The sequence below is a fragment of the Balaenoptera musculus genome, chromosome 9 (genome assembly GCF_009873245.2).
Source record: "Balaenoptera musculus isolate JJ_BM4_2016_0621 chromosome 9, mBalMus1.pri.v3, whole genome shotgun sequence".
Taxonomy (NCBI): domain Eukaryota; kingdom Metazoa; phylum Chordata; class Mammalia; order Artiodactyla; family Balaenopteridae; genus Balaenoptera; species Balaenoptera musculus.
The window spans coordinates 89,842,541-89,862,691 of NC_045793.1; the positions used below are offsets into that span (position 1 = coordinate 89,842,541).

Genomic DNA, 20,151 nt, shown 5'->3' on the forward strand with positions numbered 1-20,151 from the left:
GTCTTCATTGCTGAGCGTGGTCTTTCTCTAGTTGCGGCGAGCCGGGGCTACTCTTCCTTGCAGTGGGCGGGCTTCTCATTGCGGTGGCTTCTCTTGTTGTGGAGCACGGGCTCTTGGTGTGTGGGCTTCGGTAGTTGTGGCTTGCAGGCTCTAGAGCGCAGGCTCAGTAGTTGTGGCACATGGGCTTAGTTGCTCTGCGGCATGTGGGATCTTCCCGGACCAGGGCTCGAACCCGTGTCCCCTGCATTGGCAGGCGGATTCTTAACTACTGCGCCACCAGGGAAGCCCTTGGATAAGCTCTGAAGTATGTACATATCCATGAAATCACTGTCATCAAGATAAAGAATGTATCTATCATCCCCCAAGGTTTCCTTGTGTCCCTTTCTAGCTCCTTCCTCTCACCCCTTCTTAACCCTGCCCCACCCCCATTGCCAGGCATCACAGACCTGCAATCTGTAACTGTAGATTACATTTTCTAGAATTTTATATAAATAGAACCATACAGTATATATATATATATATATATATATATATATTTTTTTTTTTTGGTCTGGTGTCTTTCACTCAGCATAATTATTTTTGGGGATTCGCCTATGTTGTTGCATGTATCAATATTTCATTCCTTTTTATTGCTGAGTAAGATTCCACAGTATGCATATATCACAATTTATTTATCTGTTCACCCGTGGATGGACATTTGGGTTGCTTTCAGTTTGGAGCTATTACAAATAAGCTGCTATGACTATTCATGTACAGATCTTTGTGTGAACATAGGATTTCATTTCTCTTAAGTTAAATGTCTCAAGGAGGGGGATGACTGGTTCATGTGGGAGGTGTATGTTTAACTTTTTAAGAAACTGCCAAACTGTTTTCCAAAGCAGCTGTACCATTTTATATTCCCAAATTACTAGTAATTAAAGGCTCCCCACGAGATCCTAGTGGACTGCCAGGACTGAGACCCTGTGTTATAGCAGCCCATGAGGGTTGAGCTAAAAGATCTGGGAAATGTTGATCAGGAATCCCAAGAGCCTCGGAGCTCCCAGCTCGTGCTTAGTATAATCCCACAGCTCATATCGACCCAGGACACACACTGGAAACTCCCAGGGAGCCATTAAAAAATACAGTGTCTGCCCCTTCACCCCCCAGAGAGTCTGATATAATTGCCTTGGGGGCCAGGGCGCAAGGGTGGGGGGCTGCCTCAGGCATCACAGCTTTTTATCAGCTTCCTGAGTGGTTCTAGAGCACAGAGTGACCAACTGTCCTGGTTTGCCCAGGACTATGAGGGGGTCCATTACCATGAAGCTTTCAACCATGAAACTGGGAACGTCCCAGGCCATCTTAATACATGGTCACTCCATTTGTGGACCACTAGCATAAAGAACTCAGGCTTTGGTGCTGGATAGACTTGTCAATCTGCCTGTCAACTTGGAGTGATAGCTCAGGGTTAGTGTGTGTGTTTGGGGGAGGGTATGTAGAAAAGGGAAAGTGGGGGGACATGAGTAGCCAGGACAGAATGTGGGCTAACTCCCTCTCTCCATTTTCTCTGTCAACCAGGGACAAGTTAGAGATGCCTCAACTAGGAGTTTTGGTTGCTGTTAAAGGGGAGAAATATATGAAGCCCACTTTTTCTGAGCAATTGTATGTTGAGGCAGTGTCCTGTAGAGGCCTCTGGAGCCAGACCGCCTTGCTTTAACACTCTGTTTTACCACTGACTATTAATAACTATGTGATATTGGGCCAAACACCTAAATTCTCTGCCTCAGTATCCCCAAGGACAGAATGGGGACAGTGCATCTACCTCATAGAGGATGTCTTCAGGACTGAGTTAATATATGTAAACCTCTTTTAAAAAAATGGTGCCAGGCATGTACTAAGAGCTACGTAAGTGTTCACTATTATTATCTTAATAGCCTTGTTAAAATGAGAAGAAGGGGGAAATCGTGACTAAATATATCCTACAGCCTATAGGCTGTCCTATACGGTTTCCTATTGAAAGATTTTTTGGTTAATCTTTCAGATTTTGTGTTGCAGCTTTAAAGAACTATAGGTTCTTGGTTCTGCATGTCAATATAGGAGGAGCTAAAGGTATATATACTATGCGCTTAACGTTCTCATGCAAATCATAAGGGAGACATAGTTTGGAACCTGATAATTTCATTTTCACCAAGTTGCTTTATTGGTGAGCTGCATTTTTGGAGTAAAAAAAAAAAAAAAACCCACCAGAACACGGTTTAGTAGTGACATCGTATTAGTCTTTGTGTCAAGTGGAACTAACACGGACTCCTGTTTTAGCTTTGCAACTGTGATTTAACAGGTACACAGCGTTCTGTGGGACTCAAGTCTCAAAGTTAGTCTTTGTGAAATGGTAACACTCATTTATCTGTGATAGTGCCTCATCTACTGAGAAGCTTTCCTCATTCTTCAATAACCTAAAAAGAGCAAAAATGCTAAAAAACATCTCAAAACACTAATTTAAATCCATTTTACAAAACATGAAAATGTAGAAAATATCAACAGCATGGCCACAGTACAAAGGATCGCAGGAGGAGATTGGGATAATAGCTCTGGTGCTTTGGTACCCCCTCTACAGTACTTCATTGAAATTTTTTTTTTTTAAATCCTCTCAAATAGTTTAAGACTCACAAGAAGTTGCAAAATAGTACAAAGAGTTCCAGTGTATCTTCCTTTGGCTCCTCCCAATGATACTGTCTTACATAACCGTAGAACACTGTCTTTGTTAAACTAAGACATCAGCATCAGTACAATACTATTAACTCAAGTATAGACCTCATCTGGATTTCACCAGTTTTTACATGAACTCTTCTTTTTTCTGTTCCGTTTTATTTTGGAGGCTACTTCTGCATTTCCGAACATCATATTATATCCTAAGCCTAAATTTAGCTCCCATCACACTGACTATGTCTGTTTAAACTTTCATTAGATCCACCAAATTGAGTCCCAGAACAAAACTTATGAACAACATTCTTTGAGCTTCTAAATTATTTGTATGAAGGATGACCTCAGATGATCTCCTACTTATTGATACACAGTTTACATGGGGAGTTAAGGACCCTTTCTCAAGAGGCTTTGCCATTTACCAGCTGTGTGATCTTGACCAAATTACTTGACCTCTCTGAACTTTAGTTTTCTCATCTGTAAAACGGGGCTAATAATCTTACCGACCTCATAGAGTTATTGTAAGGATTAAATTAGAAAAGATGTAAAACACATAATCAGTAATGTTATTACTCACTCCTCTTCCCCCTATCACCATCACTGCCAGTACCACCAGTACCACCGGTACCACCGCCAGGGGAACCCCTGTCCTTCTAGCTGTTCTCTTGACGTCAGAGTAGTGCAGGTATGGCTTAGGGCTGGGAGTCTGCTCAGGGTGCAGGCCAGAAGTCTTTACTCTCCTGGCAGATGGCAGGGTGGCGGGGAGTGGTCTCTCATAGCCGGGAGAGCAGCCAGGTGGCATACAATCCTGTCTTCCCTGGCTGAAACTGAGGACGCATTTCCCAAAATAATACCACTGCATTGATATCAGACTTCAGGTACATTGTGGGATCTATAGGTTTTTGTGGGTTGTCCGGCAACCTAATCACCCTTGATATTACATTTAAGTGGAAGAATATATTAGGTTCCAAATGAAACATTTGGAGCACAGCCCACAGAGTGGGGATTGCTTAACACAAGAAAGATAATTGCTTGGATATAATTTTGGAAACTAAGACATCCGCTTTGCCCCAGTGCCCTTTTCAAGCAGGAATAAGTTTTAAAAACAAGTAAAAAGTGGTAAGAAATTGTTGATTTGAATGTTGGTTATTTCCAACTGATAGCAAAATTCTCCTTGTTGGCCTGACTAACGGATTAGATTATTTCTTGTCGTTTAACGTGAACTGATACAGTATCAGTGGTCATAAGCATGTCTTTTGCATTGGCCAAAATCTCTGTATGCTGGGGCTGGCTTGCCCGGGCTCACAGGAGTTAATGTGCACTTCTCTTCCCCCTCTGGATCCAGAGAGGTCATGCTGATAGCTTGAAATCAGTCATGGTGGATGTATTAACATTACAGAAATCAGCAAGCGCTTCCCCTGCCACCCCTAAAGCTGGATGTTTGACGTTTACCACCAACACAGCACTCCATTTTTTAACTCAGCAAACATTTATTGTATGCCAACTGTATGCCTGCTACTGTTTTAGGATCCAAACAACCTTGGATAACACAGTCCTTTAAGAGGATCCTACAGATAAATTTGAAGTCCAAGGAAACATGAAATATACATGTTTTTTGAATGAAAAAGCACCAGCATGTCAATGTAACCCACATAGTAATCCATACCAAACTTTACCAGCACAAAATCTCTGTTGGGAAACTCCCCCTATGAAGGAGGATTGTTTTTAAGGCCATCCCAGCATTCCATTTTTAGCCATCTCCAGGACAGTGTATTCCACAACTATTCACTGTAATCAACTATTTTCGATCATTTTCACCACTTTTCTCTGGTCCTGTATCCAGTGTTTTTAAGCTGCCAAGCCCAGACCCAAACATTGTACTCTGGAAACACAAAAGTGAGATCATCTAATGGCTCCCATGTATTTCATCATTGTGTAGGTGTCCTGATAATATACTTATCTGGATTTTTAAAATATCAAAGCAACACACACATTTTTGTAACACATTAAAATTCTACAGTTTATGATGAAGAGAGACAATCTTGTGCCTCATCCCACCCCCCTATCCCACCCCAAGGTAACTTTCTCTGCTGGACCTGGTTTCCTTGGATCCTGAATCTCAGCTTCCCATTCAATTTTTCCAGAAAATAACTTTTTAGTCCCCTGCTGGGGGTGGGGGGATAGAGTAGCCACTTGGCTGCATGTGGGAGGTGAAGGGGGCTCTGAGGGGCCTGACCACCTCATGTGAGATTTCAAGCCCCTCTTCCCCATTTTCAACCCATTGTGCACCCCTTCTCTGTGGTACCTACTGCCTCTGGGGGATCTGGGGAGAAAACGGGCTTATTAGTATTCTCCTCAAACCACTTCTAACTTTCTTCTTTCTGCAAAGACAATTACAGCTCCAAGTTTGCCCTTTACCTTTTGTGTCTGTGTGTAAACTTTTAAATTTAAAAGTGCACGGTAAAATTAATGAATCTTAAGTACACAATCAGATAAATATTTCATCCGTGATTCTATTCATTTAACAAGCCCCCAGGTCAAGATACAGAACACTGCTAGCACCAGAAACCTCCCTTGTGCCCCCGAAAGGTGACATCTATTCTATAAATCTGTCTGTTTGTATTCATGGCTTTAATTCACCAAGGTTACTTTGAATGCCAATTCATTAATTAAAATGTTGAACAGTACTGGGCTCGGCAAGGACCCGGAGGGAACATCCTCCAAATGCTGGACGGTGAGCACTGCAGGAGATACCCTCTCTGCGTGTCCAGCAGCCAGTCAGGCCCAGTACTGAGCATCTAGTACAGATCCAAACCTTCTCAGTTTATTGAGCTGGACAGGACCAAGAGACTTGTAAAAACTGCAAACAGAAACAAAAACATGCATCTGATTCTTTCCAAAGGAAAAGCCCCGGAATCATGTTTTTCCTCTCCGTTCTCTTCACTTGCATGGGGCTCTGCCTTTGCCCTATTCCAATAATGTGCCAGAATTGCTACCCTCTCCCTGCCAGCCCCCCAACACTGCATCTGAATTATTCCGGAACATGGGGGAGATTTGGGGGTGGGTAGTGGAGGGGGGTTAGTGATAAGGCCAGCTAGGAAATCCAATAGAGAAGTGAAGTGGGTGGAGAGAAAATGAAAACCCTAATACAGCCCATGCAAGCTCCTACTTTCACAGCCCCCCACCCGCAGCCGCTAGCTCAGGTGCCTGAAGATGCGAACGCTTTTGTGATGACGATGCTGCTTTGATTAAAAACTTACTGAAATACTTAAAGGCGAAAGGAGGAATCCAGAAAAGCTCCAGAATCTTCTAAAATTAAGAGAACCCTTCCAATGTTAATGACCTTAGATCAGATTTGTGATTTCAATTGTCACAATAAATGCAGCGCCTCCGAGCTGTTGGCTCCCATTGTGATTTTGCAATGATTCAGACTTGCGTGGGACTGATAGTGTTTGAGGCGTTCAGTTTTTTTACACCTTCCTCATTTACTTTTCTAGTTGAATGGCTTATGAAGATGTAATGAATAGAAAATAAACTTATTGAAATACATTCCTGGGAACTTTGCTCAGTGACATGGATACCTTAAACCTGATATTCTGGAATAGCTCCAACCAGATCAGAAAGCAAGAAGTTATTGCCTAGTGGAAAAATCAAAAGGAGAAAAATACTGAAGTATTGTAAAATAAATTCTAGAGACCTGAGTAAACCAACTAGGAGGCACATAGAATTATAAAATACCTTTATGGAAATATCCACAGGGGCTTAGGAAGAAAAGTCGGTAGGTGGAGTTTATTTCTACAGGAGGCAGGGAAATATAATGGAAAGAGCACCAGATTGAAGGGGGGACAGGCTTGCCTGTCAGCCAGCTGTGTGCTCTTGGTACCTCATTTGACCTGTCTGTGTCTCAGTTTCCTCACCTGCAGAAGAGGGTCTTCAATATTACTTCCAGTTTTCACACTGTTTCTCCAAGCCTATGACTAACTTTGAGGCTTCTCAGAGTTCCAGGTTGGGAAAACATAGGATGTCTAGGCTCCCTTCAAACTGGAGTTAGAAGTCACCAGGCCAGAGCAGTGATGGATGGCCAGTCACAGACAAAGCTCAGAACCAAGGGATCAATGATGTCCTTGCTGCTAGAAGCGCCACACTGACGTTTTGTGGCTATGGATAATCCAATTATACAAACGTTTATGTGCAATGTGCTTCCTCTGTGAAGCTCTGAAGCTTCCTCAAGCTTCAAAGCTGCTTCCTCTGTTTTTTGTTTTTTTTTTTTTTCTGTACAATAGTGAAAATATTTACACTTAGGCCTGAGGCAAAACGCTAAGAAACTTGCCGAAGTTTGCCCAAGAGTGTTGGCTCCAAGCGGCCTTGCTCTACCCTTGGTGCGCTCAAACCACTCCCCAAGACTGTCATCACCATGCCAGGACTGTGCTTTGATCACAAATCTCAAATGTGCTCTCAATGCTGTGTGGCAATCCAGTTTCATTAGTAACTACTTAATTCTTTCTTTACTCTTCTCCAACTTCTTCTGAGCTCTCAGGCACACCCAGCTTGCCCCACGGTCGCTGAGAAAATGGAAGCCATCAGATGGGGATCCCCTCATCTTCTCAGCAGTGAATCTACAAGCTGACTTCTTCCCCATTTCCCTGGAGGAAGTGTCCTTCTGACTACTGTTAAGTTAGTCAAACAAAGAGGCCATTAGACTGAGATGCTCTAATGCCCTAGAGGCCTATGTAAGCAAACCATAATCTAAGTCTGTAAATGTCTCAAGGTTACAAAATCCAAAATGCTGGGGACAATCAATCACAAACAGCCAACTAGGCTTTAAGCTATAGCCAATCAATACCTACCTTACTTTGCTTCCACCTTTTCTCTATAAAAGTCTCACCCCAGCTCCTGTTGGTGGAGCTCCTAACCACTTCTGGTTTGGGGCTGCCTGATTTGAATCCCATTTTTGTGCAGATAAACTCTTAAAATTTTTAATAGGCCTCGGTTGATTGTTCCGCACTAGAAAGGCCAATACGTCCACATGTGTTCAAGTTCACCTCCCTCCTGCCTTCTCAAAAACTTCCCTTTAAAAAAAAAAATCACCCCTTTCTCCTGTTTCATCACCCTCTCCCTCCCCTATTGTCCCAGCCTCACCAGCATATGAATCATGATCTGGACCCTTCTCCCTTGAAAAACAAAAGAAACAAAAGGGAACAAAATCCAAACACTCCATTGTGCCTTCTAACCTTCTTAAGACTTGTCTACACAACTGAATTTCCTTCACTCTCCTGCCACTTCAACACACCTGCTTCGCTAAGGTCACTCTGTGTCCAAGTTGTAACCCTTAGAGCCTGCGGGTATGAATTATTTGCAAAAAGACATAACTACCTTAAGAATCTTGAGAGGATATAATCGAGGATTTAGGGTGAGCCTTAAGTCCTTATAAGAGAAAGGCCGTGGGAGGCTTGAAACCCAGGAGAAACAGGGGAGAAGGCCACGTGAAGGAGGTGGCAGAGATGGGAGTGATGAGTCTACAAGCCAAGGAATGCGAGCCATCACCAGAAACCGGAAGAGGCAGGGAAGGATTCTCCTCCACAGCCTTTGAGCAAGTGCAGCCCTACTTGATTTTGAACTTCTGGGCACCAGAACCCTGAGAGAATGAATTTACGTTGTTTTAAGCCACCAAGTTGTGGCAATTTGTTTTGACAGCCCTAGGAGACTGTTAACAGTCACCAAAGACCTCCATGCTGCAGAACCCCAGACTAAACACCATCTCTCTCCCATACTGCAACAGTACTTAACTCAGCTGACTTCTCCTTGCTTGAAGCATCTTACAGTCCTCGCTTCCAGGGAACCACTGTCTATCGGGTTCTCTCTTCTCTTTGTGAACGCTTCCTCTTGGAGTTCTTTGCAAGCTCTTCTGCTTCTACCTAACCTCCAAATGTCTGCTCGTCTTCTCCATCTTCTCTAGTAATCACATCCATACCTGTGGCTCTAAATATCATCCATATAACAAAGATTCCCAAGTTGATGCCTCCAACTTAGACCTGCTGAGAGCTCCAGCCATGTGTATCCTACGCCTTCTTGACACAGCAGCTTAGAGGTTTCACGGTAATCTCACATGTGAGCAAACATACATGTGCAAAACAGAACTTCTGATCTTCATGAAACATTCCTTTTGCCACTCCCCCTTCCCCAAACCCTGTTCTTCCTCTGGTTTTCCACATCTGAAGAAATGGCATCTCCACCTAATACACTTGCTCTAGCAGAAACCTGGGAGTCATTCTTTCTCCTACTCTCACATCCAATTCCTAAACCAGTCTTATCAATTTAATATGTAAAATGGATCTTGACTCCACTCACTTCTTTTCAGATCTACTGTCACCATCCTGGGACTACATGAACACTATGTCTCACTGGGTCTCTTGCAACAACTTCCGATGGATTCTCTACACAGCAGCTAGAGATCTTTCAACAGATCAGATCACGCCATGCCCTTACGTAAAGCCCTTTGAAGGACTCCCACTGAATTGAACACAAAAATCCAAACTCTAGGAGGCCTTCTGTGACCTTGCCATGCCTTCTGTCCATCCCTTTCCCTGCTCTGTCCACAGTGCGTGTTCCTTAGGTTCCAAGAACTTACCAGGCTTTTCCCACCATGGACCACCTCTGCCTGGGATTATCTCCCCAACACTTTCTGCCTTCAGCTTACTTCCTCAGAGGGAACTCCCTGATCACAACCCCCAACCCATTTTACGTCAGTTTCTCCTGTTATTTTCTCTCTCACAGAACTCAATTCTTTCTACCATTGAATTTGTCACAATCTGTAATTACACATGGGATCGTGTGTTTATTTATGTACCGTCTCCCCCACCAGGGTGCCTTCCGCAAGCAGCTGGGACTATGTCTGTTTCTCATCACTGAGCAGAGCGCCTAGCTCGGGGGGCAGCCACAGATGGGATGCTCCATAAATATCTGTTGAATGACTTCGCTCTCTTCTACACCTTAAATGTGGGTTCTAGGAGGAACGCTTGTCTCGTGAGGACACATACACCCAGAAGAATAAAAAATACCCCAAATCTAAATTTTATGAAAACCCGAAGACTGTTTTACAAACATATAAATTATTTTATTTACAAAGCCATGTTACCAAAAAAAAAAAAAAAAAAAAAAAAATACAATCGCTCACTGGAGAATGTCTCCAGGCCTGGTGCTGAACCACGGCAGTATCAATAGATACATGTTTGTTCTTTCCTTTTTAAAACTGTAAGCCATAGGATTTACTATTTACACCTACTTTAGACATTTATTCTGCTTACAATATCACAGGCATGGAATGAATTCTATCTGATAGTGCTAATACATAAAGATGCAGGACAAAGAAGGAAAATACTTAGTGTTACAAAATATGGATTGTAGAAAAGAAACCCACTCCACAAGTGTGGCATTTGTTTAGAATGTTTGGACATGCTTTCTTCAAAATTCTTCTGGAAAAGGTTCTAAAATCGGTAGTAGGAAAGGACAAGTGAGCAGGTGCAAATTCTCGTCTGTGCAACAACAGTTATTGAATATACCCCATGACTGACCAGCTAAGTAAAACCCACAGAGTTTTGTTAAAGTGCCATGGGCCGACAGCATAACAAAATAGAAGGTGTAAATAGAAAATTTCATTTTTTCCTTTTTTAAAACAAGAGTTCACTGAGAATCAGCAATAATAGAATATGCTGTATAAACTATTCTCTACAAAGGTTGATCAGCATTATTTACAATTGGTACATTGATACAAAAGAAGGCATACAAGTTATCCAGGTCGCTTTTTTTTTTTTTTTTTTTTTTTTATGGCTGACAGGTCTATGCATTGCGTTACGCTTTAACAACCAGAGCTTTCGAGCCTCTATGGCTGGCGACAAGTCACGAGATCTTCAGGCAGATGGGGGTGTGTGCAGTCAAGGGGCTTGGGAGAGAGGGCTAGGTGGGGTGTGCAGAACAGAAGTACCCAAACGATATCCCCCTAATAATGCTTTATAGGCTGGTCCAGTTGAACTCCATTCAAACAAACCGAAAGAAAACCTTTTATTTGCATTCCATTTTTCAAGCTGTGAGTTTTGAATACATCATTATAAAGTAAACCTGTAGTTGACTGTGAAGGAAGAAACACCGTGGGTTTTCCCTTTTTGCTCAGTTTTCCAGAAATGTCCTCACCTTTGTCAGAGCCAGTCTTTCACCAAGTAAGCAGCATTCGGTGGGGAGCCTCTTTATTCCAGCTTGCAATTCAAGATGTAGAGAGCTAAAACGTTTAAAATCCATTGAATTGCTCCTTTAGTCCCTGTTGAGACATTATTTCTCAGAAGCAGCCACTTAATCTCTCAACTTTTGTTTTCCTTCTTTGAGTGTAAGAGTTTATAAATCAGAGGGTTATTTTGTTGCTGAGATTTTTTTTTGTTTTTACTCCTGCAAGTATTACAACTCAAAATAAATTATAAAAAAAAAACCAGACTTCTAAAACCGAACGAGACGAAAATTGTGCAAAAATAACAAAGATATGTACATACTTTTCAGTCTGAAGAAATGTACAATAAAAACATAATTCAAAGAACATTTTAAAAATATAAACGTTGCTTCAACTTTCCTAAGTTTCATATTGTTTCTGAAACTATTCTGGTCAGTTAGCTCTGTAATATAGTAAAACATAAATTATTACAAAATTAACACTATAAAAATTTACTTTAAGAATATCTTCTAAACTTTTTTTTCAAAGGGTCTAACCTTGTTTATAATTTCTTAAACATTTATAAGTCTTAAAATCTGCCTTAACCTTTTTTTTTTTAAAAAAAGAAAAAGTAACAATCTTCCCTTCAATTTGCAGTCTCTTTTTCCCAAGACGGAAATAAACCAGCATATAAGTGCACTTTTAACACTGTAGAAATAAAAATGAAATCATCTGAACTAATGTCCTAGTACCTAATATCAACTCCTGATTTTTAAAAAAATCTTCATTTTATATTAAAAATTTTAGTAATCCTATTAAGAAACACTGTCAGTGCAATTCCATTGATGCAAATCACTCCATTTGCCTCCCGTCTTTGCAAAATCCAATCATACGGTGAAATTTAACAGTAGTCTGATCCTTGGGTTTGGGGGGAATGGGAAAGAAAAGGAGAACTTCAGGGTGGGGATGAGGGTTTATGTCCAGCTGCAAAACTGGCATTCATTTCTGACTTAGGGATGAAGCAAAACCTCCTGGTATCTCTGCCATTATACTGTATACAAAGTTACATGATTCATAGCACAGAACACTTATTTTATATGGTGAATTCCTTTCTTGACTATGATTCCCAATTAGAGCTTATGGTATTGGTTTCTTTCAAAACTCCAGTGTGAACAGTTTTTATAGCTGCAGGCCTCCAGCTTCTCCCTTCCGGATCTTCCAAATGGCTCTTCTCCATAAGCAGTTGCCTTACCACTCCTTCCTGGGTTGGCTGTATCAGAGTGGTGGCCTCTGACAACCTAGCATGAGCTGATCTATGGGTGTGCTGAGTCCACGGGGCCCTCGGGCCCAGGGCATGGAGGTGGCTGGGCAATGCTAGTAATTATTCTCACCAATCACCAGCCGTTGGGCAATTAACCCTCCATGGCAGCTTTCCCTCAGGCCTTTCCTTCCGGCTCTGCTTTTTCTCCTCTGGCAGCGCCCCGGAGGGCAGCTTGAGACCTTCCACAGCGGTGGGCACTGTGCCTCTTCCTGAGTGGCTTCCTGAGGTCTTGTGCCCTATTCCCTGGGATTCCTCCCCGTGACTCGCCCAGCTTTGCGCCCTTGTACACGGTGCCCTGGAAGGGATTTTGCAGCATGGATTCCTAACACGCTCAGATGATCACAGTCACCCAGTTCCCACCATCTTTTGAGGATATCTCCTCCTACCCCCAGGCCCTTCTTCCTGCCACCTCCCGGGTCCATTCCTGCCCCTGTCCCTAACCCAGGACATCCTCTCCGAGCTGCACAGCTGGATAGTGGTACTGAGTAAGCCCCATCATTAAATGGCTGCTGTTCTCAACTCTGCATCTGGCTCCTCTGTGCTGGTGCGTCCTAGAAACCTGATGAGGGCCCTCGTCCACCCTCCAGCTCTCTGCTCTAGGCTCCCCAAACACGGGCTGCTCCCCAGTAACCGCCCCCGATGCAGCAGGCTGTCTAGAGGGAGCTTTTGAGAGCCCGCACCTCTGATGGTCAGTGGGGACCCAGAGAGTGGCAGGTAGGAGGGGACAGAAGGGAAGGATGGGAGAGGGCAAGGAAAGGAGCACTGCACATGCTCAAGTTCAAGAGTTCCAGACGATGCCAACCAGGAACGGACATTCTACAATGTCTGCTCTTGTGGCTGGAGCAAAATGATGCAGTAGCAGCATCAGAAGCTAGAGGAGGGACCCCAAACTTGGAAGAAGGTATACACGTGGCAAGTTAAAGAACGGAAACCAAACACTGGTATTGTTTTCTGTAAATCTCAAATTCACGTTCTTTTTGCCTTTTTCTTTTTCCTCAAAACTAAAAATTGGTCAATTAAAAAAAGAAGAAGAAAGGCCAGAGCCACAGGCAGGGCACAGGAAACAGACTCTTCCCCACTGCCCACTCCCCTCCCTCCCCTGGCCTTGGCCTCCTGGGGGGAGGTCCCGTGGCCAGGCATTGGTTTGGAAGTGGCTTCATAGTCTTGTTATGGAAGAGTCCTTATCCTGCCCGTTCTGTTTGTGGTCTTCTAGGAAAGAAAAGAAAAGAAAAAGCTTGTTTCCAAAACATACATTTGGGATTACCCGCAAGAATTCAAGAAGGGAGTCTCAGTTTCCTCATCTATAACTAAAAGGATACCATCCCACCTCCTGCATTCGGCAAAAGCCAGCTGTGACGAGCGAATGAGGTGATGGAAGTAAAGGACTCTGTAAATGGAAGGTAGGCACAAAGATCCTGGCTGTGCAGGAAAGCAAGGGGGCAAATCCTGGGGCTTCAGGGAGCTCCTCTCCAGGAGGGAGGACCGGGATAACTAATCTGTCTTTGTTTTTCTGTTTTCTTTTTTTTTTTAGTCTATCTTTTCCTAACTAACCCGCAGACAGCATGGAGAATTACCTAAGGAAAAAGTATAGTGCTGGGTTAAGCACAGAGGCTTTGGACATACAGGTTTTGGTTCAAGTTCCTTCATCTTCATCTATAAAATGAGGATAACCAATTGGTCCCCAACCTGACCAGGTTGTTAAAAGGTTGAAAGGTATGTAATGTACATGAGGGGCAGAGCGCGGCACCTACGGAGGAAGGGCTCAACAAACGGCAGGTGTTGGTATTATTACGTTCATTTAGGCTGTTCATTTAGGCTGACGGCTAGCGTTGTGGGTTCCCAGCAGGTGTGCCTGGAGTTGTGGGCGATTGCACACGTGCCTGTTAAGGGTCAAAGTGGAGTCTCCAGGTGCACCCAGCAACCCGTGCAGGAGGCCTGCCGTAAACAGGCAGATTGCCCTCCCTCCCCGACCCTACACAGAGAGGGGGCTGCAGGTGCTCCGGCACAGATGGGCCAAAGTGACTCAAAATGGTGGAGATCTGAGGATACAACACCGTTCCCTACAACCTTCACCCAAACTCTACCCAAGATTTGTGGGGAAACTCCAAAGGCCAAAGTACAGAAACGCACACTGTAATTTGGTATCTATGAAACCTGTGGCTCTTCTAAGACAACGTAACAGCCATATATGTATTTTTTCCCACCATGTAGAACACACACGACCCTACTCACCTACCCTCCCTGGCCTCCTCCAGACGTGCACACACTCCGCTGGAGAAAATCACTTCTATACTGACTGTTTTCACACCTCGAGCTTATAAAAACTCCTAACTCTACCCCGAATAGTCCCACCATGAAAACCACATCCTGAACGGTAGCTACAGCTCACCAGAGGCCTCAAGAAAGCGCCGACCAATGTCCGCCCTGAGCAAAGCCCTTCAGTCAACAGCATCTTATTTTCATAACCTTAGGAGGTAGGCATCGATTTTGCCATTTAAGAGATGAAAAAAGTGAGACTCAGAGAAGTAATCTGCCTAATATCATACAGCTGCTAACAGTAAAAGCTAATACCTGTATTAGGTCTCAGGCATTTTGCAGGGGCTTTATGTCTATAAATTAATTTAATCCTCACAAAAGCCTTATGAGATAGGGGTCATAATGATCCCCACCTTATAGGCGAGGAAACTAAAGCACAGAGAAATTAAGTAACTTGCCCAAGGGCACACAGCTAATTACGAGGAGGTCTAGCGTTAGAAGCCAGGTAGCCATTTTCTTGACGTGAGATTTGAACCAGGGTCTGACCCCAAAGCCCACGTTCTTTCCACCCTGCTTATGAGCCTATGGACTTCTGCCCCCCAGTAACTTACCTGTCGGCTGTGTCCTGGGCTGGATATGCTTGAAGGACTGGATTGTGACAAAGCTAGGCTGCTATTTTTCCCAACCTGAAAGACACCAGTGAAGCCCTACTCAGACACGGGAGCCAGCTTGGGAGAGCCCCACCGACACCACGAGTCGCCAGGGGAAAGGGGGAGGCTGCACGGTACCTCGCTGGCTCTCCTCCCGTTGTGTGGAACTCGTGTTTCCATCTTAAACGGCAGAGAAAATGAGTATGTTTCAGGGGGGCCTTGATGACGCCCCCCTCATCCCAGAGGGAACGTGGAATGGAGGGGTAATCTTAATCCGCTTCCCAGATGCGCAGACTGCAAGTTTCCGGGAGGAGGCCCAGCTTTTCCACCTGTGACTGCAGTCCCAGACCCATCTCGTCTCGAGCCCAGACTCCCCTGGGCCAGCTGGGAATAAATGCCTGCGTCTTTTTCTGAGTCAGTTTTCCCGTCACACTCCTTGCTGTTCTTAAGAAAAATGGCAAGAGGCATGGGTCTTCCCCTTCCGCTGGGAGCCTGAGCGGGTCGGTCCTAAGACGCTGCCCTGGGGGCGAGGGGGCGTGGCCGTCAGGCTCCTCCCCTTTCTCGTGATCGAACCTGGGCTCGCGGTGGGCTGGGTCCTCCGCGGAGGACGTTACGCAGGCAGCTCCTATGAAGAGCCCATCCTCTACTTCAACACGCCTTTGCGTAAAGACGTCTGCCTTATGTTCGCAGTCTTGTTTTTTGTACGATTTAGTATCTCTGTGGCAAATTCTGGCCTTACACCACCGGATACAATTCAATAGATCCCCAGTTAGTCCCCAAAGCGCGTTTACCTTGAATTTCTCAATCTCATGCCATGCCTCTCCCAATCTCCTAACAGAAGCAGCACAGATTCCAAAGGCCTTCCCCCAACACCTGGTGACCCTGGACAAAGCCTTTTCTTAATGGCCTGGTGACAAGCACCCAGGTATCAGCTGCATTGGAGAACCAGTATTGACTAGATCCAAGGCAGCCATTAAATTCACCAGCTCTTTTTGATTTCCCTCCTGATGAGCACTCTCTGAAGGAGGCTTGTCTGCTCCTTTCATCACTGTTTTTGACTAATTCATCATGCTTACTAAACATTTCATATGGTCTTGGCACACGAAAGAATCAACAGTGCCACATTTACTCAATACAGAGGCACAGAGGTGAAAAGCCCAGACCCCAGAGCCAAATTACTTGGGTGTAAATCCCAGACCTATTATTTACTTGCTGTGTGACTTTGGGCACATTGCTTAACCTTCCTGTGCCTCGGTTAACTCATCTGTAAAATGGGGGTAATAACAGGTGAAGATCAAATGAATATATCAAGTGCTTGGAACAGAGCCCATCCCATAAGTAAGTGTTAGCTGCTAGAACTTCATCGAAAACGGATGACACTATAGCCTTGCTGCTCAGGGTGTGGCCCGCACACCAGTGCGGGGACTCCTGGACTTCAGTGGCACTGCCTGGAGCCTGTTAGAAATGCAGACTCTCAGGCTCCGCTCCAGGCCTGCCGACTCAGAATGTGCATTTTACTGAGACCCTCCAGTGATTCATGTGCACATTCAAGTTTAGGAAGCCCTGGATCTGCCCTCCATCCTGAGACCTGGGGGTGGCACCGACCAGTAGTTTAGTCTCGGGGGGACCCTGTGGGTGCTGGTCCCCTCCCCTGCACCCCTGGAACTGCAGATGTGTGCGAGTGCCTGGGCTCTGATGAGAGGACCTATGTCCATCCCCCAGTGCCACAACCTGGGCCTCGGTTGCAGCTTGTCTGGCCCTTGAGATCCAAACTTGCTGTTTCTTGTGTGTTTACCTGTGTTTTGTGAATCCCCCTCAAGAGGTTCTCTTCATGAAGTTTTAACAAGTCTCACACAAAGATGATGCAAAACATGAAAACATCTTTTAAACAACTGCCTCTCATGTCTCCAAAGTCCCCATCCCCAGACAGGGCTGGCCCACTGAATTCTGTGGCTGTCGGCCTGGGGCTGCTGCTACCATCCGTGCACGCTGTCCTGGGAGGTCCCTCCCGCTGGACTCAGCTCGAAGAGACCCCAGGCTGCCCCCTACCCGCCTTTGCTCCCTCCTCTACACACAGTCGGGTGGGAGGGTTTCCTAAGCAGCCTTCCCAGCTCGAGAGGAAGACTAGACTTGAGGATGAGAACAGGGCTCAAGGGAAAGAAACACGTGTTCTTCTTGGATCATGTCCCATTTCCCCAGCTCCCCTCACGGTACACCCTCCTCTGTGTACAGTGGCCCTGAACACTTCTATGCCAGTTGGTGTGAGCTGCAGTGATACTTTAGGAAGGAAAGGGTTATCTTAGGAGTAGGGAGCCTGGTAAAGTGAGAAGAATAGTCACCGGAAGCATGCGCTCCCACCCCCCCGGTGGGACCCAGGTCATCACTTAACCTGGCTGGGCCTCAGGTTCTTCCTAAGGGGATGCCAATAGATCAGATAAAACTGCTTGGCAACAGACCTCGTCAATGATATCGTCCTCAGAACTCCAGATATACACTAGAGTGAGGTGACGGAACTCAGAACCTCTCTGTGTCTCAGTTTGCTCATCTGTAAAGTGGTGATTACAACTGCATCAACCTCGCTGGGTTGTCGTGAGGATTAAATGAGGTGATGCTCATACAGGACTCAGAACAGTGCCTAGTGCGTGGGCACTGTACAAAGTATCTGTTAGATAAATTGCTCTCAGAGCAGAGGGTGGAACTGCCCACGGGGAGAACGAGGATGGGACTCACGCTTGCGTTACCTGTGTGGGCCACCTGCCTGGGCCACGTGGCTAAGCGGGGGCCGCTGCCCGGCTCCCCCTCCCACCATCCCCGGGCAGTGCCCGAAGGCTCCTGGAAGGATGGGTCCCTTACCTGCCGAGAGGAGGTGCTGTTAACAGGATCGGGCACCGGTGCGAGAAGGCTGGGTGGGTTCTTTCTGTGAACGCTATTCATTCCAGGCATTTTAGTGATTTTACAGGCTTTGCTACTAGAACTTGAGTTCTTACGCTTTTTTCCTTCTGATTTGTCAAAAGAGAGGGGCAGAGAAGACACGGCATTGTGTGAGGCCAGAGAGAGGTCCCCTGCAAGGGAGGGCACAGAGAGGGGACAGGAGTCACTGCTGCCGCCCCCCGAGCCCATGTGTCTCACTAGGTCCGTAGGGCCGCCGGGCAGCGAGGTCCGTCCTGAGGGGTCCAGTTTGGCACTGAGTGGGCTCACCCCATTGTTTGAGTTGTGCACAGACAGACTGTTATAGGGAGGGGCTGCCTGATAGGAGTTCAAAGCTGAACTGGCATTCAAAACACAGTTCTTTTTGTGGGGCCCTGATAATGGGGACGAGAGGGACGTCTGCAGGGACAAGGAGGAGGAGGAGGAGGAGGAGGAAGAGGCGGAAGTCGAAGACTGCGGCTTCCTCTTTTTGTTACTTGGAGACTCGTCGCTACGGGCGGACAGGTCTTTGACTTTTGAGGATTTGCTGGTTTTGGTTTTGGATGGCTTGTGGGATGGGGAAGGGATGACAGCTGGTATCGGGGACACGGCGGATGGGGCCTTGAAGGTTGAGTCCATGATGCTGAGGGTTGCGGCCACATGAGGGAAAGCTGTGGTGTGTGACATGAGGGCGCTCGGGTCCGGCGATGTCACAAAAGCTGCATTTGAGAGCATGGCTGATGTCATTATGTAAGAAGAGGTGAGTCTCGAGCTGATGGGAGCTGAAGGAAGATACACAGCACTGGGGTTGCTGAAAGGCTGTAGAACGGATGCTGGAACAGGGGCGGAGATGTGGGCTGCTGGCGAGGGCACGGGGCTGTCTGCCGCAGGAGGGATCTTCCTAAACATGAGACAACAGTGAAAGAGAAACAGTGAGAAATAGGTTTGGCGTTGCTCCAGAAGCTCGACTAAGTGTGAGCATCAGGGCTACAGAGAAAACCCTGGCGGAACCAGACAATGGAAAATGAAGCCTTGAAGGATGGCAGAATCTGAATTATGGCCCTTCCTTATGGTTCCCCCCATTGCAACATCCAGCAACCTAGCTTTAATCACTCTCAGGTTTTCAGATCCTTTTCTCCATGCTTGGCTACTGGATAATGGCTGATTTGGGTTCACGAATAAAAGGCGAATGTTATTTAGAATAGAAACTTCCCCAGCAGTATCCCCCTCTGTGTTTTTCGCCCCTGGCAGTGATGAAGGTGATTTTTAATGAGAAGGGGTCATTTCACACTCAGGTCCTGGCTTGAAGTGAGAGGCATGAGGATGGGGCTTGGCCACCTGCACACGTGGGCCAGAGCGTCCCCTGCGCCCCTGCAGCCCCTGCCACTCAGGGCCTCCCACCCCTCCTGTGCCCTGCCTCCCCACCCTGCTCTTGAGGGGGAGGAGATCGGGGAGTCACCTCTCTCCTCACAGGCCAGAGTCCCCCTGCCCTCGCCGCCTGCAGCCTCTGGGTTACCCTGTAGAGAGGCACTTCCACGTTAGCTCCCGGCTGCTGGCTCTGTTTTCTTCCCCCTTCACCTCACCCTGCCTCAGCGATCTCTCAGGAGCTATCTCTGGGGTAAGGCTGCCCTTCAGCAGGTCTTCCTGTCCCGCTGTTAGGAAGCGGGAAGGGTACAGGGACCCTCATGGATTCAGAGAAGGGGATCAGGAATTTCTAGCTTGTTCGGAAGATAAATGCAGGAGAGCATATGAATGGGGCGGAGGTCTTCCTGAAAGCTGGGGGTACCTGGGAGCAAGCTCCCTGCCTCACACTCCGTGGAGCCCAGGCCAGCCCCAGGTGGTGGGTTACTCCGGGGGCCTCCCCGCAAGCCCCTTCTTTTGACGTGTGCTGGAAACAGCTTCTACTTCCACACCATGGCTTGGGGCCATGTTGCTGCTACTCTGGGGACTGAGAGGAGAACAGGGGCCTCCGGGTCACCATGTCCCTGACTTTTCAGGAAAGGATACTGACCTCAGGAGCCAGGTGAATATTTTCAAACTGGTTCTTTCCTGTTTCTCACCTTGCTCCCCACTCCCTGTTTCTGCTGGAAATCATGTTCCGTGTAGCTGGGCTCCCCAGAAATTAGGAACGAGCTCTGCTTCTCGGA

The 20,151-nt window shown here is 46.2% G+C and overlaps 1 protein-coding gene across 3 annotated transcripts in view; it reads right to left on the reverse strand.

The window, feature by feature from the left end:
• Positions 1-11,464: 11,464 nt before the first annotated feature.
• The window catches only part of ATXN7L1 (ataxin 7 like 1), a 233,906-nt gene continuing 225,219 nt past the window's right edge, over positions 11,465-20,151 (reverse strand). Inside the window, exons 10-12 of one of the 3 annotated variants that reach the window (XM_036863172.1) lie at positions 17,951-18,905; positions 15,059-15,133; positions 11,465-13,397 (exon numbers count right to left, since the gene is read on the reverse strand). In XM_036863172.1, coding sequence (XP_036719067.1) covers positions 13,359-13,397; positions 15,059-15,133; positions 17,951-18,905 — 1,069 coding nt within the window. In that variant the 3' untranslated portion in view covers positions 11,465-13,358. Of the gene's footprint in view, positions 13,401-15,058; positions 15,134-17,950; positions 18,906-20,151 lie in introns of all 3 variants that reach the window. The other 2 variants (XM_036863170.1, XM_036863171.1) reach the window with 2 other exon arrangements.